Genomic DNA, 26,992 nt, shown 5'->3' with positions numbered 1-26,992 from the left:
ATTTTATGTAGAAATAGGGGGGATATTTTCTGAAATACTTAGAAGCTGTACTAACAACTGGCGTGTCCTGTTTGCCACAGTAACAGATTAACAAACCCTCCAGCTCAGCTGCCGTTAGAACTCATTTCCACATCCAAGTGTAATGAGTTTGCATTATTCTTTAATGACAATATCTAGGCATTTATAATGCTATGAATCCCACAGTACAAAAATAAAACCTGAAACCACCGAGACACTTAGAGCTAACTCACTTTGCACCTGTAACTGACAAAACTGTTCATCTACATACTGCCTCGATGTGTTACCCACCAGATTTCTCAAATTTGTGCTGAACAGTTTATTAGCACCTCTCACTCACATAGTTAACATGTTGCTTCAATCTGGAACATTCCCAATGTCTTTGAAAACTGCGGTCATAAAGCCTCTCCTAAAGAAGAGCAGTCTTGATGCCACAGTACTGAGTCATTACCGGCCCATCTCTAATCTGCCATTTTGGGGCAAATGACATCCGCAAGCGCTCGAGGTCCCTTTGTTCTGAGGATTGTCTTATAATGAGTTTTTGCACATTTACTAATTTTTAAACTTGAGAGGTGAAAATAATGTATATATTATGTGATTTATGAGCTCAAATGTTGACTTGCTTCTGTTCATGATCAAACAGAGATCAGGTGGATACGTGTGACAGCGGAAATATTCAGTCGGTTTAATTATATATTTACTTATAGAAATGTTTGTTTAGGTGTTTGAATGTGTTTTACTGCTGTGGGTCTTGTGTCTCTGTTGGACTCTGGGTTAAAGGGCGTCCTCAGATTTGTCGGTTTATAATGTTTGGCAGTGCTTTGGTTGTCTCTGAGATCTTTTTACACCACATCTTAAGGCATTACAGGAAAAAATAATTGTGTTTTTAGGTCAGCTTTCAACATGGAAACTTTCACCTGGAAACAACAAGTGGCCAGTAGTTTTCTCCGGGTGTATTTCTCTCCCACAGAGACATAAAGATCAGGCCTTAAAAAAGCTCCTACACCAAACAGACTCTGACAGAATAAACACAAGGATTTCTCCAAGTCCAGGATGGATTTATTCAAGTTTTACATTTTAAAATAAAAGTCTTGATTTAAATTCGTGCACAATTTGAGCCAGATTTCTTTCACGCAAATACTAAATAAAATATCCAAACCACCCTAATTTTTACATGTTAACACGTCACAAATACCAACTTTTTTTTTTTTTAATGCCGCATTTTTTAAGCATGAAAAATATGTAATACATTTTTTACATTAATGCAATGTAAACTACAGAAGACGTTTTAAGGAGATATTTCTACATTTAAGATTTTGTTCTTATTCACTTAGTTTCAAAACCGTCTTTTTAGTCAAAGTCTCTTTTCATTTTAGTCAACACCTTATTTTTTTCACGTCTTTTTATAATCGTACTTTTATTTTACAAATGTATCCTTTACTGCATCGCCATAGCAAGTTCCTTTTTTCACTGACAGTGGCAATAAAATCTGCCGCTTGTTACGGTGAAATGCCCCTGTGACGAGGCGGCTCTGCGGAGCGGCATCAGGACAGATCTAGCTCATGTTTCAGACGCTCCAGGTCCAAAGGGACGGCTGCGTTTACAGCATTTGTGCACCAGACGTGTCGGGCAATTAGAATTAAAGACTCATGACTCTGACTCATTTTAGCGCCGCTCGGATCACGCGCTGCTCTTTCCGGTTCTGACGTGGAGTTTTTGTTTGGATTATGACATTTCCACAGGCGATGACAAAAGACTTGTGTAATATTGGTTTGAAGAACAGAACTCCTACTCAGTTGCACTTGAGCTAAATGTTTTTGTGTCAAACGCTTTATGAGGAACAGTAGTTTATACACCTTTAGTTTCAGCTATGGTTTAGCATTTCAAATGTTTTAGTCTTTTTCTGTCTGTAACATCAGCTCAAAAACAGAAATCTGCTTTTACAAAATATTTCTCATTATTTCTGTTTACTTTTTACTGCCATATCTCCACTACAATATAACGATGTAACAATCTTCCCAGTGTCATTTTGTTCACATGTTGGTCCACATTGGTTGTTGTTTTTTTACAGTAAAGTAAAACATTAAAAAAAAATTATTGGTTTGTGGAGCAGACAAATGCCACCGAAGGCCCATGAGTTGGATCCGGCCCATCAAAACATCTGATTCGGCCGTCTTTCACATAATTACAAATATATTTTCTCTTGTTACCTGGTTTGGCCCAGGTTTAAATCTGTGTTCGTCCTGGTTCAGACCCGATGGATGTCGGTTTGGGGGTTTTAGTTATTGGGTGTTACAGTTTAAATTTGCATACTTTGTTACTGTGTCTCTGACTCTACTGAGGAAAACTGTAAAGCAAAGTCTTTCTTTCATTTATCCTTAAGTGTTTAAGTATTAAGTTCCATACACTCTCACATAGTTGATCAATAATGTCCTTTTATATAAACGCTACACATTTCGACCTTGTGATGTACTCGGACACCGGGCGTCTGAGGTGGCTGTACTTCCTGATCCTGGCATTGATGTACGCTCTGGCCCTTCTGGGCAACCTGCTGCTTCTCGTGATCATTCTTCTGGAACGCTGTCTGAACCAGCCCATGTACATCTTCCTCTTTAGTCTGTTTCTCAACGAACTCTCTGGAGGAACCGCCATCTTCCCGTTCCTCCTTTTTCAGATCCTTCAGGATGAGCACAAGATTTCATATCCGCTCTGCTTCTTCCAGATCTTCTTTGTGTACATGTACGCCATAACAGCGATCCTGACGCTAGCCGCCATGTCATACGACCGCTTCGTAGCGATCTGCTTCCCTCTGCAGTATCACATTCGCCTGTCGTCTCAGAAGGCACTCAAAATGGTAACTGGCATCTGGATCTTTGTGCTGCTGGAGGTGGGCTTCATGATATCCCTCAGCGCCCCCTTGAGTCTGTGTGGAAATCAGATCCCTAAAGTTTACTGCGATAACTACTCTGTGGTGAAGTTAGCATGTGGAAACATCAGCGTGAACAACGTGTACGGCGTTCTGTACACCTGTCTAGTGGCGCTGCTTGTCCCCACGCTCATCATCTACTCATACGTGCGCATCATCAGAGTGTGTCTGAACAGCTGCAAGCGCACGCGCCACAAAGCCCTGAGCACCTGCGTGCCGCACGTGGCCTCGCTGCTCAACATGGGCCTCGCCAGCTTCTTTGAAGTCATGCAGAGCCGCTTCGACATGCGCTCGGTGCCCGACGAAGTGCGCGTGTTTCTGTCGCTGTATTTCCTGGTCAGTCCGCCAATCTTCAACCCTCTGATTTATGGCCTGAACCTGTCCAAGATACACACCAGCTGCAGAAACCGGCTGTGGCCCAAAAAAACAGGGCGGATGTAGTATTTCTTTGGGGGGGATGTAGAGGGTACAAAGTACTACTTATACAAAGTATAATGTGATATCTAGCAGCTGTTCAAACTACTAGACGTGGTTTAACAAGGACAGAATCAAACAAGATGGCTGCCACTGCATCTTCCTGCTCAGGGTCCAACAATCCAGGAAAAATCAACTGAATCTATTAAACCTTTTCTGTGGAATTTTGCACCAAGATTAAACTCGAAAATATAGTTGGAGAGCAACAAAAGCAAGGCTTACTCACGCCCACATGTGGATTTACTTCAGAGCATCTAAGTTACACGAATTGTATCTTTTGTAGCCGACAATTAACAAAAGATGTCTGAGGAATTTGAAGAATAAAAAAAGTATTTCAGTTTCATGAGTCAAGAGATCTGTAACAACAACCAACAGCAATATCAAACTGATGGAGGAGATGTAGGGGTCGAAGGAGGAAAAAAAGATATGGAGCAACAATCTCTGGCCAGGACATAAAGCACTGAAGTTCTAGGTCATCAGATGGACTAAATCAAGGTTCAGATGCTCCTATTGAAGAACTTGGAACAACAGACTTACAGAACAAACATTAGAGTAACAACTCCTGGATTTCTTCAGCAGAAGATGTGTCTGCTTGCTACATATTTTCTAAAATAAACTCCAAATACAAGCCAATAATTGTGATATAGTTCTTTTTTTCTTTTTCAAGAAAATTACACATAAAACACAGAACAGAACGTGCAACCAGAGAGCAAAAACCAAAAGAAAACAAGTGGCAGTAAATATTCAGAGAAACAACATCACGGCTCATTTAAAGATCCCATATCATTCTAACTTTCCCATTTCATAGTCTACTCTAAGGGTATATTTGATAATAATAACTGTTGTGCAACACCCATAACATGATAGTTATGAAATATCACCCATATCTTGGACCTCGCTCACAAACCCGGAAATGCACACAGCTTAGTTTGAGATTCGCCCCCACCCTCACGAAGAACAACCTGCCTCCCCCGCCCAACCTGTGACATAGCCTCAGCGAGAGCGTGTGTCCCCCCCCACCCCGTGACGTAGTCTCAGCGAGAGCGTGTGGCCCCCCCACCCCGTGACGTAGTCTCAGCGAGAGCGTGTGGCCCCCCCCACCCCGTGACGTAGTCTCAGAGAGCGTGTGGCTCCCCACCCCCCACCCCGTGACTCTCAGCGTGGAGACGGTGAATATAAACACAGGCTGAGGCTCCTACACAGCGGCACACGGAAATGCCAAGATATAAAAAATAAAATCAATTTCACATTTCAAGCACTTGCACAGTCATCATAATGAATGAAAAACATCAGAAAACAATGTAAGAACAAACACCTCGTCAAGAAATGTACGTGAGTCACACATGTAGACTTTAGTACTTACTGCTCTTGTGCCCCATCATCTTCTTTATCGTGGGAATAGCGCCAGCACTCAAATGAAACTTAGTTGTAAGTTCCACCCCACAAGTCCGAAGGTTCACGGCGCAGCAGGCTCTCCTGTCCAACGTGAAACTAACTTCACCGCGGTGGCTCTCTTCCACGTACAAGCAGTCTTGGCATTGGAGCTACAGTCGCCGCGGCACCACCCGGAGAGGGGAGTGGGGCAGGGGGGAATGGTGATTATGACGCGATTGTGAGTTGCCCGTCCGTCTGCAGATCCGAGGAGAAGTAGAGAGTCTGTACTCTCGCTAAAAACTGCGGGAATCAATCAAAAAAACACTTTGGGCACATATGTGACTGGCCATAGAACTTCACCAAACTGAGAAAAACAGAATTTTAGCTTTTTTTCTCCAAATTAGTGATTTTTAAAAATGTTGCAGAATGTTGAAGTTTTGAGTCATGAATTAGCCACTCCGTGCTTCAGATAACTGTATTGGCAGCATTAAAAGCATATATTAAGCCGTGAAAGATCGCTAGTTTTCAGCCTTCTCTGTCGGGCAGCGGCGCGCGCGCAGGCTGCACGGGCAGCACGGAGCAGCACGGAGCGACGCGCCACGGAGCGACATGCGCGTGGGCAGCACGGAGCGACACGCGCGTGGGCAGCATGGAGCAACGGAAATTTTTTGGTGTCCCACTGCCATCCTCAAACCTCAGCCCAGCGAGAACACTGTACCTTATATTTCATTATGTACATATCATGCCAAGTGTTCAATGTTTTGTTGTTTGTGTTGCATTGAATCACCTGTGAATTCTGTTTATCAGGAAATGGCAATAAACCCTATTCTGATTCTTTGATGCTATTCAGGGCCTTTTGTAATTCAAGTATTTCCATTTTAATATAGTAACTTCTAATTCACCCTGGAGAGACGCAGAGACGACGAGAAAGGACTGTTTAGCAAGCTTTATTACGTGGGTTATTTGGCGCTCAGAGCCCGGCGGAAGACGCTGCGATCATGGGCACTCCATGATCTATTTGTATTAGATGTCTCCCCCCGGATTCTGGAGACTGGTGGTGGTAGATGTGAAGAGAAGGTAGAGGATGAGGGGAATGCAGAGGAGGAGCAGGGGAGGTGGTGGGTCGCAGTACGGTTTGAACGGCCGAGCCATCTGCCTGAGGGCTTAAATGCGACCGCCTGGGCGATGATTGGTAGCGGGGAGAAGTAACTTGAGAGCGTTGATTGGGCATGAGGAGCAAGTGCGGGGGCCATGATGCAGACGTCCCGTGTCCTTCCACCCTCCTTCTTGGCGGGGAAAAACTGCATAACCTCTTTGGGATAAGCGCAGAAACCTGGAAGTGTCGATGGTGAAGTGAGGGATCTGACTCTCTCAGACGGACAGGCGGACGCCCACTTGAGTGCGATGATGGCGCTGGGGAGAGGGGTCCTTCCATGGTGGCCGACACCCGGACAGGGTGCCTTGGTGAGCTGGGGAGCGAGTGGCCTTGACGTAGATGGGTGGGGTTAGGTCTTCCAGGCTGAATTTACGCAGGCTTCATTTCTGATTCAAGTTCAGTTCAAGTCCTGACACTACATCAATAAAACAACACTACTCTTAAGTCTTGAGTGACAGCTGTAGGGGGAAGGTGCTGTCAGGGCAGCACGGAGCGACAGCAGCACGTAGCGATGCGCGGGTGGCACAGAGCGTCGCGCGGGCAGCTCGCGACAGCAGCACGGAGCGACAGCAGCACGGAGCGATGCGCGGGCGGCACGGAGCGTCGCAGGCAGCACGGAGCGGGCAGCACGGAGCGACGCGGGCAGCATGGAGCGTCGCGGGCAGCACGGAGCGACGCGGGCAGCACGGAGCGACGCGGGCAGCACGGAGCGACGCTGGCAGCACGGAGCGACGCGAGCGCCGCGCGCGGGCACCACGGAGCGACGCGCATGCAGCACGGAGCGTCGCACGGAGCGACATGCGCGTGGGCAGCACGGAGCACCGACATTTTTTGGGTGTCCCACTGCCGTCCTCAAACCTCAGCCCAGCGAGAACACTGTACCTTATTTTTCATTATGTACATATCACGCCAAGTGTTCAATGTTTTGTTGTTTGTGTTGCATTGAATCACCTGTGAATTCTGTTTATCGACAAATGGCAATAAACCCTATTCTGATTCTCATTCTGATTCTTTGATGCTATTCAGGGCCTTTTGTAATCCAAGTATTTCCATTTTAATATAGTAACTTCTAATTCTGATTCAAGTTCAGTTCAAGTCCTGACACTACATCAAAACAACACTCCTCTTGAGTCTTGAGTGACAGCTGTAGGGGGAAGGTGCTGTCAGTGTGACAGGGGGAGGGCTTATCTCAATGAGATGCAAATGAGCCCCCCTGTGACTCTGGGCTCACTCAGGTGAGAATCTTTAGAGGCAATTTTCTCAGTAAGAGGAATTCAGAGTTATTTACATTCAAATGACCACAACTTACTCAAATATTATCAGATGTGCATGAGTGAGACATCATTGTATAGCTTTGAATTTACACTGTCAGAATCTGTGAATAACTCAAAATGTCTCTGGGGAGAATTGTAAACCAATCTATGTAAACCTATTGATTACATAGATTGTTACATTGTTATTCTGACCTACGAAGCCATAAATGACATGGCCCGAGATGCTATAGAACCATATCATCCAAACAGAGCTCTTCACTCTCAAAATGCTGGCCTTCTGGTGGTCCCAAGAGTCTCTAAAAGCACAGTAGGAGGTAGAGCGTTTAGCTCCCAAGCTCCTGTGTTATGGAATCAGCTCCTCTCCATGTTAAAGAGGCTGACACAGTCTCTTAATTTAAGACCAGGCTTAAAACGTTCCTCTTTTGAAATGGCTTATGGTCAGGCCAGTTAGGAACAGAAATATAAACCTAGTTCCCCAGCTATGCTACAATAGAGTCAGGTCTAAACATGGACCGGCCTCCTGCTGGTGCCAGAGTCAGGACTAAACATGGACCGGCCTCCTGCTGGTGCCAGAGTCAGGACTAAACATGGACCGGCCTCCTGCTGGTGCCAGAGTCAGGACTAAACATGGACCGGCCTCCTGCTGGTGCCAGAGTCAGGACTAAACATGGACCGGCCTCCTGCTGGTGCCCAGAGTCAGGACTAAACATGGACCGGCCTCCTGCTGGTGCCCAGAGTCAGGACTAAACATGGGGAATCAGTGGTTCAGTTTTTATTTAGCTAAAATCTGGAACAGTCCTCCCGAAGATGTGACAGGCTTCTCCTCTGACAATGTTCAAATCTAAGCTAAAAACTGTTTTGTTTAGCTGTGCATATGACTGAAAGGATTTTCTTTGCACACTTCTCTTTTTTGTCTTAAACTGTTTTGTGATTTCTGTCATGTCTCTGTGATTTTAATGCATGTTTTTCCTGTTGTGAAGCACTTTGAATTGCCTTGTGTACGAATTGTGCTCTACAAATAAACTTGCCTTGCCTCTAAAGCTCCTACATTGTACAGTGTTTGTTGCTTTTAACTCAAGGCACAAAAGAACAAGTTTTACTGCACTGCATCAGTGTGCTTTTGGGTCAAATGTGGGAACAGAGATGATCCTGGAGGAGCTTTGTCACACACCCAAATATATCTTATGTGTTTAACAGATATATAAATTCAAACATTACATCACATACCCTAATCCAGGCCATAAACTCATCACAAGGCCATAACCACCGTAACTCTTCTGGTGAACCGTTCTGTCCTAATCCGAAAAACAAGTACACAATCTGCTCTTTTAATGTGCTTTAATGTGGTCAAAGTCACACACAGAATGGGAAAGAAAAGTCGAGTCATGTTCTGGTATTTCTTGGTTCTTCAGGTGGACGTTCAGAGTTTTTTCAGTTCCTCTGGCGGGTTCTGGCGGTTCCTCTGGAGCAGGCCCCTGCAGACGTCCCGGATCTTGCCCAGCGTGAGGCCGTACACCAGAGGACTGAGCAGCGGCTGCGCGCTCAGGAAGTACAGCGACAGCAGCACCCTGAGGCTCATGGGCGTGTGGCGCATGTCGAAGCGGCTTTGGGTCATCTCGAAGAATGCTCCAAACGAGAAGCTGGCCAGAGAAATCAGGTGAGGTGTACAAGTCTGCGCCGCTTTCTGGCGCGTTTGCCGGCCGCCATGGAAACACACACGCAGGATCCGCATGTACGAGAAGACGATGAGCCCGATGAGAAGCACAACGACGGTGAAGATGTAAACCAGGCCATAGATGTTGTTCACGGACGTGTCGGAGCAGGCCAGATTCACGATGGAGAAGTTGATACAGTAGACCTTGGGGATGACGTTACCGCACAGTTTGAGCGGTGCAGACATAGCTACGACCACAAAAATGGAGCCGATGCTCAAGGTCCACAACACGGCGGTGAGAATGGAGATCCGCCGTGGCGTCATGAGCCTCTGGTACTGCAGCGGGCGACAGATGGCTAAGTATCGATCATACGACATCAGAGCCAGGCTGGAGAACTCCACCGAGCCGTAAGAGTGAATGCAGAAGATCTGGAGGAAGCAGAGGGTGTAGGAGACAGTGTGCTGGTCCTGCAGGATCTGGAAGAGCAGGAACGGGAAGAGCGCAGTGCTGCCAAAGAGCTCATTCACAAACAGGCTGCAGAGGAGCAGGTACATGGGCTGGTGCAGACTCCTGTTCAGAATGATCAGAGCGATGAGCAGCAGGTTTGAGCCCACGATCAGCACGTACGAAGACAGTGTGAGCACAAAGTAGAGCCAGCGCAGGGGCCCAAGGTCCGAGTAGGCCCCCAAAATGAAATAACTCACCTGAGTCCAGTTACCCATCGCTCGGCTGATGCCCAACATCCAACTGTCATTAAAGGAACACACTTGTCACTCATGCCCCAACATCAGACCCACACGTTTTAGGGCTGCACAATATGTTCTTAACGTTTTTAAGGTTGAATAATTCAATCAATAACTAGTGTGGTTAAAGTCGTCAATGTTTTTCAAAATACAATCTTCACTGAGACTAAACCAGGATTAAACTGAAAAGATAAAGACTGAATATTATATTATTATTGTTATGGTTGTTAATGCTTTATTCAGACGGATAATCCTCATGAAATGTATTGTCTTATTTTCAAGACAGATCTAAAAAAAAAAAAGTCAAACACATTTTAATTTTGTCTACCTTTGTAGCGTTTTGTTTTATTTTGTGCAGCTCTAAAGTGAAATCAACTCCAAAGTCTGCATCAAGACCAAACCCGACCAAGACTGGGCTCAAACTCGGTCTAAACCAGCTCCAAAACATGTCCTGAAATGAGTTATGCAGGTCAGATTTCAGCCTCAAACAAACATTCACTGTAATTGTCAAATAAGTGTACAAATAAAAGAATATAAATAATATTACATTAATTTAACAGAAAAGACTCGACTAAACCAGGAGTTAAAACTTACAAATGTCTTGCTCAAGGACACAACAGGTGCTGCACCACAAACATCATGAACAGAGACTTTTAAACTTTTACACAACCAAACATGATTAAAACTGTCACACAATAATTGATTCACACAATGATTCAGACTTTGACTGAAGCTTGGACTGGAGCAGAGACCAAACCAGGATTATGTCCAGACCCAGTCCAAGTCTAAACCCAAAACCCACAGAAGGACTTCCTGAGAGCTACATGTGCTGAAGCCACACAATCAAATCCAACATTTAAGATGAAAACAAAACTCTTTGTCAGGCTCAGTTAATGAATTGATTGGACATTAGCATTTCATCTAAAATAACGTTTAAATAAAATGAGACAGAAGACAAAATGTGTGACATAAACAAGCAATAATGTTTAAAAATGGGTCAAAGATGTTTCTGTTTCATCAAAAATCTGCAGGTTTAATCTAAACACGACACGTTAAGAGAATTGATGCGTTTCAATGATCGTGAACAGTCTAAATGTTCAGTGCAGGAGAGCGAGGCCCCTGTGGCTCTGACGGCTCCAAACACACAGCTTTATAAGACTGTGGCCTTTGGGACTGACGCTCGAAGTCGACCAAACTGAGAAACAAACCAGAAACCAGTAGTGGCCGGTAAACTTTTCATGGATGAGCAAGCAGACCTGGGGTGTTCATCAATATTAAGTGGATAAGTGAAAAAAGGAAAAAAAATCAAATATCCAAGGGTGGGCTTTGAACTCCCAGTCTCCCATCTGATCATAGTGCTGAATGGACTACATAGTCTCACTTCACCAACAATTTCATCACACAAATTAGCACTCTGTGTTATTAAAATGCTGTCTGTGTTTCTAACCAATGTCTAATCATTAGAAACATGAACAGCGCTGAACTGAGCATCTGCAGGAGAAGAAAAACCAAGCTCCTGTAGTACTGCTCAGCGGCCTGTAGAGGCCACTAAAAGACACCATGAAGTAAAGGGCAGCAGAAGTGAAGGGAAAACAGGCTTATTTGGATATATCTTAGAACAATTTAAAAATAGTTGTGACACACGGTCATTTTAGAGTTCATTGGTCAATCACTGCTTGCCTTGATTACCCTGACAGCACGATACTGTCAGAAACAAGTTTGGACAAAAATGAAGACTTTATCAATAAAACATAATCTCTCTATTCTATTTACAACTCCGAAATGAGAATTAGAAAGAGACAAAGCAAATAATCTGGACGAGGTTTAGGACATCAGACATTTTGTCCGGTCATTAAATCTGGTTGTGATTGGTCTGAACATTCAGCGATGTAGAGACTGGATGTTGAAAGTGTCAAAGTTGAAGTGTCAAAACAAACATGGCAACAGACAAACATCAGGTGAAGCCCTAAACGTTCAGCTTCGGCCCATGGTCGGCACCAGCATTTAATGTCCCAAAGGTCTAATCTGACCTAAATGAATGGGTTCTAAAGTTAATCCAAATGTTACCCTGATTGTGAAATAAAATATTGTCTACAATAATAAATAATAATTTGCCAAAACCGATGCGTAAAATAATAATAATAAGTAAAGCCACGCTCTGCGATAAAGGCCCTCGCCCCCCTTACAACCGCGGGGTACGAGCCACCACAAAGAGCACACCTCTAATCCCCAGCCTGCATCACCCCTCCCCCACAAACAGTACCAACTTCATCTACTTCATTCAACATTTTCACGACCGCACGGTTCAAGGTAGAGTTTTGTCCCTTTTGGCTTTTATGTTCAGTGTGATGTGGAGAATAAGTGTGCAAAAACTCAATTGTTTATATCAAAGTAATTTTTTCCATCCCATTCAAAATATTTGTAAACTAAAATCCATGTAAGTCAATGACAATATGTGGCGCAGCAGCCTTAATGCCGGTACATGTCGGCCTCGGTGAAACTGAGATAAACCCCAGAAAAGATTTTTTTATTCAAATGTGTGATTTTCGTTTTTTTGCAGAATGTGCTAGTTGAAGTTATGAATAAGCCCCTGTGTACTTCAGATAACACTATTGGTTGTCTTAAACGTATACATTAATGTGATAAAATGTGAATATATGATTATATTTCTGTGATGTATTTTATCTGCATAATAGTAATATTTTATCTGCATCATTAGTCAGAGAAAAACGGGTGTGTGACAGCATTTGTTTGTGAAGGTATCATAAAGATGGGCCAAAGAATGTTGCCCCAGGAGGGGGTGTGACAGCCCAGAGGAGTTTGGGTAATGTTTACCCAAGGCTTGATCTCTAGGAAAAATACCAGCTGTAAAACAAGTGCCTTGATGTGAAGCTGACCAATGAGAAATGTGACCCGCCTATTCCAGAATATCTAATAAAACCAACCAGCATGGGAGAAAACGGGGTGAGAAGCAGGAGGGTCAGCCAGGCTGCTTACAACGGCCTGGCTGACGCAGCCCTGCGTTTTCTCCCAAGCTTGCCACACAAATGTCTGATATTTCTGTGTCGTTTCATATTCTAAGTTGAATTGTGTTCTTGATGTGTTACGGAATAGCATCGGTGTACTGTCTTATCCCAGGACATTTTCTGGTCCTATCGAGCCGGACGACAAGCAGCCCTTTCGCGGAGATTGACGGGTGAATCGGTGAAAGTCTGTGTGCACAGCTGAAAGAAGTCCACTTTTCCCGTGGCCGCCCATCGCACCTCATTCTCCGCGAGGAGAGCGCGTCGTTTCGAAGCAGCAGGAGAACACAGGCAACAAAGACAGACAAAAACTTTGTGTGAAAGAGTTAGCCATAAAACGTTTTATGCATTAGTTTGATATTTCTGAAAAATATTGTTAGCGTTGGGGCATTAGTTTCTGATATTTCTGAAAAATATTGTTGGCTTTGGAGCATTAGTTTTTGATATTTCTGAAAAATATTGGTTAGCTTTCGAGCATTAGTTTAATATTTCTGAAAAATATTGGTTGGCTTTAAGCAGGGAGTTCAATATTTCTGAAAAATATTGGTTGGCTTTGTGTAGATAGGTTTCTCACATAAAGGAGTCAAATTGCTCACCACGAGTTAAGTTTCTCACCGAAAGAAAGTTATGAAGCCTTATGCCGAGTTGTTACTGACATAAAGATGAGTGAATGTAAGCGCTGTGCACGAGCGAAGTAAGTAAGAGAGAAGTGTGAATGTGTGAATGAGGATTAATAAGTGATTCACTAACGAGTGTGAGAATCACAATTAATCATACAAGGTTCACAAGGCGTTATTCTGAGAGATCTAAAATTTGCAGTCACGGGTGAATCATTAAACACCACGTTTATGTCCGGAGGAATCTAATATGGAATTTTCTCTAGAAGCTTGACATTGACCGTGACTGTAAAGCAAGTAGCATTTCTCTCAGACGACCGAGACCACATAATGCCAAAATTATCACCCTAAACTGTAAAAAGACAAAGGAAAAGTCATAAGAGGATTTTGGAGGGAGACTTCCATGCTCAGATGACGTGGCAGAGAGGGGGAGATAAGGGGGGTCAACAACACAGGAGAATGGGGAGAAGAAAGCAGTTCAGAGGACGCTCTGAACGTGAATGAATTAGGCAAACTAAACCCAGCTGGTTTTAAATTTTAGTATTTGAACAAATTAAGGGTTTTGTTTTGATTGACAACAATCAATTATAAAGATTTTATTAAACTTGATAAGAGATGAAGATTAATTCAGATTTTTATAGATGGCCAATATTTTGGGGAATGTGATCACAAGACAGGACACTTCCTGTCCCCGACATAGAAGACAAAAGTTGTGTTTTTACGGTATTGTGTTTTTTGTGTGCACCAAACAAAACTATGTTTTGTTTTGTTTTGTTTTATTTTTGGACTTGACGAAAATTATCTTTTTGGACTTAATGCATGACTAGACGAAAGTACAGGACGAAAAGACAGAAGTGTTTTTAAATTTAGGATCAAATACAGGCACAGGCCTGGAAATGATAATATGGGTAAATGAGTGACTACTGATGTTTTTGGACATAGGAGTAGAACGGGCAGTAAGTAAAGTGATAGTAAAAGTTATATCAGTAACTTATTTATTTGTATTATCATGAGGAAACCTCGCATTGCATGTAGACGTAAGTGAGGGAACAAGTTAATTAGTGACGTGCTGATGTCCTCCCAGCAGGACATGACTGTGTGTCATTAACTAAGGCAATTGACGCAGAAATGGGGGGACATGGGACATACATGTGTTTATTAACAACAGGGTGACAACAGGACACCAAGTCATAAAAGATAGTCAGAGATAAGGGGCTATTGACTGGGAAATAATTTGGGGAGAGGACTCAGGATGGAGCAGATGTTGTTATCTTTACGGATCACAGGGACACCAACGGCAACACCTCAGGGGGGGTTGACTGATGAGTGATAGGAAAAAGTTAACATTAACAGGGAAAGAATTTGACATTCTAAAGGAAATACCTGAAGGATTGTTGAGATTCAATCAAGAATTGAATAGATTTAAATAAGACAATATCATCTAAATTTAGACGCTATAGAAGTTATGAAACCAGTGATAACAGGAACTACACAGACAGAGATATTTAAACAGTGGAATCCCAGGGGATGCAGCGTCTGACAGTTATATCAGCAGCAATTAGAAAGTAAAAGCAGGTTACAAGTGAGGGTAAAGAGTAAGTGGAAAGAGAGAAAGAAAAAGCAGGTGTAGAAATTTGGAAATGGGTGTTTCCTCCGAGACAGAGAGGAAGACAGAGAGGAAGACAGAGAGGGGAAGACAGAGAGAAAGATGCATGCGTTACAAAGAAAAGACAAAGAAAGTAGGCAACAAGGGGAAAAACAGGTTGATAAAATGATGTGCCTTATAACCAAGGGGAAGGTTTAGAATCATTTTGATTTTATTACACATATAGACTTGCTAGAACAAACTAATACACAATGTTGTAAAGCACCACATGAGCAGGTGTGAGAGATTGAGTTTGAAACTCACCTGAAGCACATATAAAAGATTAGAACATATTACATTAGATGTGTGACCTTATACAGGCCACACCCACAGAGGAGATGTGAAATGTTATGTTAATTATGTGAAGGTCTAAGTTGTGAACTGACCCTTATGGCCAGCTCAATGGGGAATTATTGAGATAATTATTATTGTTTGATGTATTTATATTGCACACATACTCACACACACACACCCACACACACACACACGCACATGTGGACACCAGACATTTATAGTTTGAAACTTTTAGAGTTTGAAACATTTAGAGTTTGAAACATTTGGAGTTTGAAACAAATGGTGGTAAAACAGATAGGTTTGGCAGTGTCGGATTACAGACACACAGGGTGGGGGCCCAGCGCCGTGGAAGGGGGGGCTCAGCCAGGGATGTGACCACTGAACTGTGAAAGGTCAAGAGGTGACATTGCGGAGTTGGAGTGACAGACGCAATTCCATCTCTTCCTTGATTACATCCTGGATTAGTGAACGTTGTAAACTATCTGGATTATTGAATTTTGTTTAAATGTAGAAGTTTGAGAAATGGGCAAGGCCATTTATCAAATGGAGGGATGTATACTAGTAAACAAATATTCCGAATCAATAATTACAAAAAAAAAAATTGTAAACAAGAAAACTGTTTGAAATACAATGAACTGTCGAAAAGACTTTGTTTATCACCGCAGCAAGATTGTGTTGGAGATGTGGTGTTTACAGAGACGAGCCAAGTGGACGAGCAAGGTGGACGGAGCCACACCGTGTCGTCCTCACCAGGAGGGACGAGATCATGGGTGCAGCAGACAACACAGCACCAGATCCATAAGCAATCTACAAGACGCAGGACTTCGTTTGTATGAGTTTTTTCCAGAGTCTACGGTAGAGTACGATACTTTGCTACAATGGATGAGGAGACAGATTCTACAGTACGCAAAGTACTATACTCTGCTGCGATGAACGAGAGCCAGAGGCTACGGTGCGCAGAGTACCATACTCTGTGAAAAGAATCAACAGTTATCATCATCACAGCGCCTGTATTATGCACCGGACAATCGGGACAATCGGGACAATCGATCAACATACACAACTGTGTATACCGGTAAATGGGAAAATAGAGGGAAGAAAATAAGTGATCAACTTGATGAAAGGTTATGAAATGTGTAATGTGAAATGTACAATTGACATGACAGTAGCTGAAGAAACGCAATGGCATATTGTTGCCACCGTTGTTTACACTAACTAAGAGAGTTTTGTTTTATCTGCTACAACATAACTACATGCAATGTGAATGAGATTATGAATTGAGATGGGAAATGTACCAGTTCATATGTGTCATAGGTGTGACCGAAGCGAGCAGCGGAAGAAGGTCTCTTAAGAAGCCAAGCGAGGACGTATGGTGGTGTGGGGACACAGTGCTGAGAGGGCACTTGGAAGCCATGGTCATAACAAAGACCAGCATCACCCAGAATCATACTGCAGGGTCAAGGTCGAGAGGTTAGTGGACAGTCTGGTTCCAGTAGCACCTGATACTACGTATTTGATTCTATTGGGGTATCCAGAGAGGTCCCTGACGAGTCAAACTGACTGACCAGAGAGCAGTGGGTTTAAGGGCCTTCCGCTTGTTTCTGCGATATTTCCCATCACACCGCACAAAATTATGGACGGAATAAATTGTCTGTTTGTCAAATTACAGAGATTGACCAATCTGACTCAAAATTTAGGACAGTAATATAGTCATGTAGACATGTTGTGGGCCGAGAGAAAAGGAGTGTGTTCAATGTTGAGAAATGTGCATCACTTTTTGAGTGTAAAAGTGAAAGACATGTTGAAAACTGAAAAGAGTAATGTGTTTGGCATATGAGACAGTAGACTAATGCTTTGATAAACAGGAGGGAAATGTGATAAAATGTGAATATATGATTATATTTCTGTGATGTATTTTATCTGCATAATAGTGATATTTTATCTGCATCATTAGTCAGAGAAAAACGGGTGTGTGACAGCATTTGTTTGTGAAGGTATCATAAAGATGGGCCAAAGAATGTTGCCCCAGGAGGGGGTGTGACAGCCCAGAGGAGTTTGGGTAATGTTTACCCAAGGCTTGATCTCTAGGAAAAATACCAGCTGTAAAACAAGTGCCTTGATGTGAAGCTGACCAATGAGAAATGTGACCCGCCTATTCCAGAATATCTAATAAAACCAACCAGCATGGGAAAAAACGGGGTGAGACGCAGGAGGGTCAGCCAGGCTGCTTACAACGGCCTGGCTGACGCAGCCCCGCGTTTTCTCCCAAGCTTGCCACACAAATGTGACTGAACGTGGCTAAACCAGTTACATGTCTACCCGAAGACATTTTGAGTTATTCACATATTCTGAAAGTGTGAATTCAAACCTTTCCAATGATGTCTCACTCATGTAGATCTGATAATATTTAAGTAAGTTGTGGTCATTTGAATGTATACAACTCTCAAACCCATTCACTGAGAAAACGGGGCTCAAAGTTTCTCACCGGAGTGAGCCCAGAGTCACAGGGGGGCTCATTTGCATCTCATTGAGATAAGCCCTCCCCCCTGTCACACTAACACCACCTTCCCCCTACAGCTGTCACTGAAGACTCAAAAGCTGTTAAAAATGTGGAGTTTTCGGGTCTTTTTCCTGCTCTCCTGGGGGGCGTCACCTTTTTCTAGCCAACGTATTGTTTACATTTTCCACCAATCAGCTGTGATCCGCATGGCAGCTGCGTGCTCCGTGTTTTCCTCTCATTACTCCAGACTGTCTGCAGAGCACAGTCTTCAGAGCTTACATTTCCTGGACTACATTGCAACGGAACTGTTTACTCAGGTATACTTTTACTTTATTACTAAATTATTGCTTTGACGCTGTGTTTTAAGGCGGACTCGTGATCACTTTAGAATCTTACTTGTCTGCTCCGGTGGAGCTAATGCTAAGCTAACATGTTGCTTCAGTGCACTCTACAATACGGGCTTAATGTGACTACTTGCTGTTATCACCATGTTATTGGGTTATTTTTCGGCGTGGGTTGGCCCGTGGGTTGTGTGGGTCGTGCTTTGTGTGTGTTTTATGGTGGACTAAACCGGCTGTTAGCCCCACAGCCCGGAGCTAAACGCAGCTATTCGGAGCTAAGTTGTAAGCTAAACTTTGCTATGTTATCGGGTTATTTTTCAGCGTTTTGTCTGTACAAATTATATACTTATGTAGTATTTCTTGACCCGTGGGTTGTGTGGGTTGTGCTTTGTGTGTGTTTTATGGTGCTAAACCGGCTGTTAGCCCCACAGCCCGGAGCTAAACGCAGCTATTCGGAGCTAAGTTGTAAGCTAAACTTTGCTATGTTATCCATATATATATCCATACCACTTCTGGTCACGTGGCTTACGTACGTCGCACGTCATGCACGCACTGCGTCACTTGAACCAATCACGCGCTTGCCTGGCCATTATCAGCTTCCTGTGTGTCTCTCTGTGCACGGTGTTGGGAGAGACAACAGGATGGCTGAACCAGGTAGGCTTTGCGACTAAAACACCCGCTTTTAATCACTTTAATGTGTGCCAGTTTTAAACTCGAGTGTATGTTCATGTTTTTGTGTGCTGTTCTGCAAGTGTTTTGCTTTTACGAGCCATGTTATCTCAAGTGAGCTAGCTAGCCCCGCTAGCCGAGGGCAGATGTCCCAATATCTCCGCGTTTTGCATCTTAAATATACCGTTAACGTCACAATGTGAACTGTTATCTGTGAAGCGTGTTATTCCTATATTACTGTTAACCCTAATCCTTTTTTTCCCCTTTTCAGAATTGGCACCCTGGCTGACATAATCAAACACTATGACGAAAATGGAGCAACACCACGGTTGAGGAAGAAGCGCGCACGGCCACATTCACGCAGGTTCATCAGCCATGAAGTGATTCACACCGTTGTGGAGTTTATCAAAAACTATGCAGAAGTCCATTCCATAATGCTACCTGGTCGACATCCTGGCCATAGGGACTGGCATGTGAAGTTGCTCCCAACCCATGTGACTAAGGTCTCTACGTGAAGTCTCCTAAGGAGCTTGGTAAGTGTAAAACATTATTTTGGTGATTTTCATCTTTTAATGATTAGAGTATAATTAACCATAAGCAACATCTGTTTTTCAGGTGAGCCTGCTGTTTGTAAATCAAGCTTCAGATCACTGTGGAAACAGCTTCTCCCACACATCAGAAGCTGCAGGCCACGCACAGATCTCTACAACAGAATCTAATGTGCTGTCTTTGGACCCTCACCGCCAGCAAGCAAAGACATCAGGATGCATTACAGCTTTGACTTTGCACAGCAGGTACTAATAATGGTGCAAATGCAGAATAGCAATTATAGAGACATTTACGTCTTAATCAAATGTCATATGTATTAATCTAATCTCCTTTCTCTCTCTGTCTAGTACAGATACACTTTCCGTCCAAGCCACTGCAGCCGGGGCCAAGCTTCACTACACAATGGACATCCACTTCCTCATTGCTGGCCACACCAAATTCTCCCCTGATTGCGGCTTTGGACTTATCAAGCGTGCATACATGAAGACCAGGGTTGACACTTTGGAAGACATCAATGAGGTTAGTTTATATTATTTGACTACTGTAATGTGTAAACATTAGCCTGGCAAAACTTCAGTGCTGCTCTCTGTTTAAGATATGTTTCTTCTGTTCTCATTTTTTTTTACATTGTCGCCCTTGTCATCAGGTAGTGGAAAACAGCTCTCCTGAGTCTCACCTCAATATCCCACAGCTTGTTGGAACGGCGGATGGCAAAGTGTTTGTCAAGAACTTGGACTGGCAGAAGCATCTGAGTCCCTTCTTCAGACGGCTTCCAAAGATCAAGAGTTATCAGCAGTTCAGGTATTTATATTGAAACTCTCACATTGTGTTAAAAAAAAATAGTTAATGAGTGATATGTGTAATAGTTAGCCATTTCTTAAATGTCCTGTTATTTGTTTACAGCTTTGATGCCAAGAGACCAGGTGTGGTGCTTGCGAAAAGTCACTGTGAAGCAGAACTAGTGGAATTTCAGCTACTACGCAATTCAGCTGTTCTGCCTCCGGTTGACAATCTCCATGTCCTGGTCCCACCTGGACTGAACTTTGCGCTGTAGGGCCTTTGTAAAATATAGCTATATATATATATATATATATATATATATATATATATATATATATATATATATTGTATATCATTGCGTTCAGCTCATAATTTTGCACAAAAGGTATATTTGTGCCAGAAAATAGGACATCTCATGCCAGAGATACACTTTTTTTTTGTGCGCTGGAGAGCCATTTAATTAGCTAGCCATAACATTCGCATCATTGAGTTCTGCTTGGAAATCTTCACAAACGCTCCTGTAAAAATTTCCAATAAAACATCTTTTTAAGAATCAGATTTTTTTTAAAGGAGAGGAGAATCCGACCGATAGTCGAATCTCGGATTCAGGAGGAGCAGAGTGGTTTTCGTCCCGGTCGTGGAACACTGGACCAGCTCTATACCCTCCATCGGGTGCTCGAGGGCTCATGGGAGTTTGCCCAACCAGTCCACATGTGCTTTGGGGATCTGGAGAAGGCTTTCGACCGTGTCCCTCGGGGTGTCCTTTGGGGGGTGCTCCGGGAGTACGGGGTCCGGGGCCCTTTGCTCAGGGCTGTCCGGTCCCTGTATGACCGGAGCAGGAGCTGTGTTCGCATTGCCGGCAGTAAGTCAGACCTGTTCCCAGTGCATGTTGGACTCCGCCAGGGCTGCCCTTTGTCACCGGTTCTGTTCATAATTTTTATGGACAGAATTTCTAGGCGCAGTCAGGGGTCGGAGGGTGTCCGGTTTGGGGACCACAGGATTCCATCTCTGCTGTTTGCAGACGATGTTGTCCTGATGGCTCCATCAAACCCGGACCTGCAACATGCACTGGGACGGTTTGCAGCCGAGTGTGAAGCGGCTGGGATGAGAATCAGCACCTCCAAATCCGAGGCCATGGTTCTCGACCGGAAAAAGGTGGCTTGCCCTCTTCAGGTGGGTGGGGTGTCCTTGCCCCAAGTGGAGGAGTTCAAGTATCTCGGGGTCTTGTTCACGAGTGAGGGAAGGATGGAGCGTGAGATCGACAGGCGGATCGGTGCAGCGGCTGCAGTAATGCAGTCGCTGCATCGGACCGTTGTGGTAAAGAGGGAGCTGGGACGAAAGGCAAAGCTCTCTATTTACCGGTCGGTCTACGTTCCTACCCTCACCTATGGTCATGAGCTTTGGGTAGTGAGCGAAAGAACAAGATCGCGGATACAAGCGGTCGAAATGAGTTTCCTCCGCCGTGTGGCTGGGCGCTCCCTTAGAGATAGGGTGAGGCGTTCGGCAACACGTGGGGAGCTCGGTGTAGAGCCGCTGCTCCTCCACGTCGAGAGGAGTCAGCTGAGGTGGCTCGGGCATCTGTTCCGGATGCCTCCTGGGCGCCTCCCTCGGGAGGTGTTTCAGGCATGTCAGACCGGGAAGAGGCCCCGGGGAAGACCCAGGACACGCTGGAGAGACTATGTCTCTCGGCTGGCCTGGGAACGCCTCGGGATCCCCCCGGAGGAGTTAGAGGAAGTGTCTGGGGAGAGGAAGTCTGGGAGTCCCTGCTCAGACTGCTGCCCCCGCGACCCGGCCCCGGATAAAGCGGCAGAAAATGGATGGATGGATGGATTTTTTTTAAATGTTCCAAAAATTGCAATTTTGTTTAAAATTCCAATGACCATGCCCGAAAGTACCAGCTTCAAATTTATAACATTATATTGTCCATGGGTTTTGTGTCTTGTAGCAAAATTTGAAGTATTTTCAATGAAAACTATAGAAGATGCCAAAAGTACGACGAGGTGCACTTTTGTCAGCGCTGTGTTTGATCCAATAAGGATTGACATCCTGTACGATTTAGGGCGGGGTCATCATATAATTTTTTACATGTCCTGACATTAACTATTTTTTGAAGAGCGCGTCATTGTTACTGTGACTTTATTTGGCTTCGGGCTCCCATTGGCCCCATGTTAAAGATGTTTTGAGGTGCCACTGAGCCGTCTTGCAATATTTTTTCACGGGATCTTCACTCAAAATTAGATCTCATTCATTTATTTTCTACCGCTTGTTCCCGTTAGTGGTCGCAGGTGACTGGAGCCTATCCCAGTGACTTTGGGCACTGGACAAGACCCAGCTTGTTGCAGGGTTATCACAGAGACACAAACATTCACTCTCACATTAATTCACTATGGGCAATTTAGAGTGGACAATTTTGCCTAACAGATGCACATCTTTGGAAGGTGGGAGGAAGCAAGACCAATGAGAGAACAGTACACCAAAATCAAAACCAGTAGTCCGTCAAATCTATCCATTTTCAAATCATTTTCTTTTTCGATTTTGCAAATGTCAAAAACTGTCTAGCACTTTATTGATCTTGGTCTCAGTTTTGAGCAACAGGACAGTCCCAGAACACGTGATAGTGTTCTGGGACTGTCAGTCAGAATGTCCTCGTAAAGAAGGAGCATTTTGACATACGTTTGTGATTTTGTAGTTTTCCACTGCACTTTACATTGAAATGTTGTTGTGTTCTATGACAATAAAATATTGAATAACCAAAGACACAGTTTGTCACTCCATGTCCAGTACTTTATTAGATTTAAACAGAAAACTCTTACAAACGCGTCTGATCCTGGTCAGGTTGAGGCCGTACATGATCGGGTTGAACAGCGGCTGCACGGTCAGGTGATACAGCGGCAAAACCGTGCGGAACATGTGCGGCAAAGCGCTCGTGTCGAAGCGAGTCTGAACCACCTCGAACAGCACGCCGAAGGCAAAGTTCAGGAGCGAGCAGAGGTGCGGCGTGCACGTGCTCAGCGCCTTCTGTCGCGTTTGTTCGCTGCCGCCAAAACACACGCGCAGGATCTGGACGTACGTGAAGAAGATGACGCTCAACGGCACCAGGACAGTGACGGACGCGGCCACCAGCTCGTACCAGTTGTTCACCGTCGTGTCGAAGCAGGAGAGTTTAATTATACAATAGTTGTCGCAGTAAACTTTGTCGATTTCGTCTCCGCACAGAGTCAGCGATGCCGTGAGAAGTGTCGTGATGGCCACGGCCGCGAACGGAGGCAGCCAGATCAGGACGACGAGGAAACGCACTTTGTTGGAGTTCATGCGCTCGTGGTACTGCAGCGGGAAGCAGATGGCCACGTAACGGTCGTACGAAATCACGCCCAAGCTCGTGAACTCGACCGACGCGTACGAGTAGATGAAGAACAGCTGGAGCAGGCAGAGCGAGTATGGAACGGAGGCCACGTCGCGCAGCATTTGCACGAGCAGGAAAGGGAAGACGGCGGCGCTTCCCCACAGCTCGTTCAGGAACAGGCTGCACAGGAGGACGTACATCGGCTCGTGAAGACTTCGGCTCACGGAGATGACCACCACGAGCAGGACGTTGGACACAACGATCAGGGCGTAAACGCACAGGGCCACGGTGAAGTAGAGGAACCGTAAAACGCCAGGGTCAGTGAAGGCCACCAGAGAGAAGTGCGTGATCTCGCTGGAGTTTGTCATCGTCGCAAACGTTTCAGCTCGATGGCAAAGGAACAAACAAGCCAAGAAATCGGGGATGAAATCCGAAATCACAGATAAGAAATCATGACTTTCAGCAGCATTAAACCTGGACCTGAATCAGGACTAACTCTGAACTTAACTAGAGAGTGTAAAATAGAACTGTCCCAGCTGATGGAACTGAACTTTGCTCATGAGGGATCAATCTGAGCTCATAGAGAGGAAAATTATGGGAGATTTATGATTTAAGGAAATTTAAACCCTCGCAGTAGTTCCTTCTGAACATTTAATACACATTTTTCAATTTTTATTCAAATTTGAATTTATTTCATTTTATTTATTTGTGGTTTGTTCTTTATTTGGGAGTTTAGTCACAATATTGTATTTTTAAAAATAATCCCATAAATGTTATTGTTTTCAAGAGACACTTTGTTTTGGACAGAGCTTCAAAGTCACCAAGAAAACACTTTACGACATGAAAACTGTGAAAACTGTGAAAAAACAAACAAACCCAAAGCAGATCTAAACCAAAGACTAAACCAGATCTAAACCAAAGACTAAACCAGATCTAAACCAAAGACTAAACCAGATCTAAACCAAAGACTAAACCAGATCTAAACCAAAGACTAAACCAGATCCAAACCAAAGACTAAACCAGATCCAAACCAAAGACTAAACCAGATCCAAACCAAAGACTAAACCAGATCCAAACCAAAGACTAAACCAGATCCAAACCAAAGACTAAACCAGATCCAAACCAAAGACTAAACCAGATCCAAACCAAAGACTGAACCAGATCCAAACCAAAGACTGAACCAGATCCAAACCAAAGACTAAACCAGATCCAAACCAAAGACTGAACCAGATCCAAACCAAAGACTGAACCAGATCCAAACCAAAGACTAAACCAGATCCAAACCAAAGACTGAACCAGATCCAAACCAAAGACTGAACCAGATCCAAACCAAAGACTGAACCAGATCCAAACCAAAGAATAAACTGGATCTAAAGCAGGTTTTCACCAGGTCTAAACTAGATTCCTGAAATAATGTGAATGAATCAAAACAGAGATATTTTTGAGGAGGAGACTAGATTAGAATAGGATTAAAAACAAAACAAAACTAGACCAGGACTAAACCAGGACGAAACCAGAACTAAACCAAAACTAAACCAGAAATAAACCAGAACTAAACCAAGACTAAACCAGAACTAAACCAAGACTAAACCAGGATAAATCAAGGACTAAACCAAGACAAAACAAAGACTAAACCAGGACTGAAGAAGGACTAAACCAGGTCTAAACAGGGACAACAGTCTAACATTTGATTAACACAATATCTCAAATCCAGTTAAGTAAATCATTATTTGTACATCAGTGTATTAACATTTTGTGCAATTCAATTAAAACGAGTATGATTTTCATTGATGATCATTCTTTCTTCACATTTAAAACCGGAAAACTGATGACAATAAACAAGAAATCCCAAAATCAGATAAACAAACACAAAAATATGGAAGAGTTTAAAAATCGTAAGAGAAAAATTCTAACATTTCGAAACTGCGTCTTGTTTACAACGCTGGAGAACACGGAATATGCATCAGTTTACATGTGAAGAAATCAAACTCTACTTTGAATGTATCTAAATATATGAAATCTGACCACAGACCATATGAATTTGGACACAATTCTAAACGAGATCTAACCTTCATCTCTCTGTGTTTGCTGCTGTCAAAAAGCACTGCACTGTTGCTTAAAAGAAGAAACGACCAACGGCCAAAGATCACTGCCGTTAAAGGACTTGTTTTACAGCCGCCTCTCAACCGAGAATCGTGAATAAACCCAAAACTAAACCTGGACAAGATCTCGACTGAGCAAGGACTAGAGCAGGACCAGACCCAGTCCACGTCAGAACTAAAATCCAATTTGACACATTTGAAACACAAGCAATGTGAACGAGGGGCCCTAGTGGTTCCGCGTGAGGGTCCCACAAACACAGGCCTTTATAACACTGTCCTTGGCCCCTCCCACTTGTATCCACTGACCAATAATGAAACAGAACAACTTTAGTGTGGAGTTTGCATCCCTGTGTCCAGTCAAACTAAGACATCTGGACAAAATTCAATGTTTCCCAGGACCAGGACCAGGACCAGGACAAGGACCAGGACCAGGACAAGGACCAGGACCAGGACCAGGACCAGGACAAGGACCAAGACCAGGACCAAGACCACGACCACGACCACGACCAGATGTTTGACTATTACAAGAGCATTGATTGTTGTAACATGGTCAGCTAGTAATCTTTGTCCTGTGCTTTGGTCAGTTGACACTTGCCTAGGTGAAGGGCAGAGAGCCCTGCCATAAACTGATAATGTGTGTTAAGGGTTAGGAAGGTGCCTTTGTGAGGGGTCTGATTACCCACACCCAGGGATGAAACAATGGCCTCTACTAATAATTATATTGTGACATCATGTTCTGACTGTTTTTAAGCTGGAGTTTGTGAGATTCATTCAGTCACACCAGGGAGGGAGAGACGACTATCAGGGAAAGCATTTGTGATCGACCACAAATGTGTGATTTTTGTTTTTTTGCAGAATGTGCTAGTTGAAGTTATGAATGAGCCCCTGTGTGCTTCAGATAACACTATTGGTTGTCTTAAACGTATACATTAAGCTGTTAAAAATGGGTAGTTTTCGGGTCTTTTTCCAGCGCTCCTCGGGGCGTCACCTTTTTCTAGCCAGCGCATTGTTGGTATTTTTTGGCCAATCAACTACTAGCCACATGGCTACTGAAAACACCGTCATACTCCGTGGTGTTGAAGATGGAATACTAGTACAAAAAGATGAAAAAGAAAAAAGATCCACGAAAAGAAAGTGCCTGGCGTATGTACTCACAAGATCCCTCCATGCATGCATGCTTTGTGTGTGTTTTATGGTGCTTTGCATTGTTTTTCGTGGCTAAACTGGCTTTTAGCTTCGGTGCCGTGGGGTAAGTTGGAAGCTAAACTTTGCTATCACCTTGTCATCGGGTTATTTTTTGGTGTTGTTCTGTACAAATGATATACTTATGTAGTATTTCTTGACCCGTGGGTTGTGTGGGTCGTGCTTTATGTGTGTTTTATGGTGCTTTGCGTTATTTTTTGTGGCTAAACCGGCTTTTAGCTCCGGGGGCCGTGGGCTAAGTTGAAAGCTAAACTTTGCTATCACCATGTTATTGGGTAATTTTTTTGGCGTTGTTCAGTAATCCTA

The 26,992-nt window shown here is 43.8% G+C and overlaps 3 protein-coding genes across 3 annotated transcripts; 1 reads left to right on the top strand and 2 right to left on the bottom strand.

The window, feature by feature from the left end:
• The first annotated feature begins 2,485 nt into the window (after window positions 1-2,485).
• On the top strand, window positions 2,486-3,385 carry LOC140369437 (olfactory receptor 52B2-like). The gene has a single exon (XM_072456788.1). The coding sequence runs from the start codon at window positions 2,486-2,488 to the stop codon at window positions 3,383-3,385; it is 900 nt and encodes a 299-aa protein (XP_072312889.1).
• A 5,257-nt stretch (window positions 3,386-8,642) lies between these two features.
• LOC140369427 (olfactory receptor 6N1-like) lies at window positions 8,643-9,599 on the bottom strand. The gene has a single exon (XM_072456778.1). It carries the CDS (start codon window positions 9,597-9,599, stop codon window positions 8,643-8,645), a length of 957 nt encoding a protein of 318 aa, XP_072312879.1.
• A 13,205-nt stretch (window positions 9,600-22,804) lies between these two features.
• On the bottom strand, window positions 22,805-23,749 carry LOC140369417 (olfactory receptor 11A1-like). Its single transcript, XM_072456770.1, has one exon. It carries the CDS (start codon window positions 23,747-23,749, stop codon window positions 22,805-22,807), a length of 945 nt encoding a protein of 314 aa, XP_072312871.1.
• Window positions 23,750-26,992: the final 3,243 nt, after the last annotated feature.

Source organism: Eucyclogobius newberryi, unplaced genomic scaffold (genome assembly GCF_026437365.1).
Source record: "Eucyclogobius newberryi isolate DKJ021-1_F unplaced genomic scaffold, fEucNew1.0.hap1 SCAF_10, whole genome shotgun sequence".
Lineage (NCBI taxonomy): Eukaryota > Metazoa > Chordata > Actinopteri > Gobiiformes > Gobiidae > Eucyclogobius > Eucyclogobius newberryi.
This window is presented reverse-complemented; position numbering and strand designations above follow the sequence as displayed.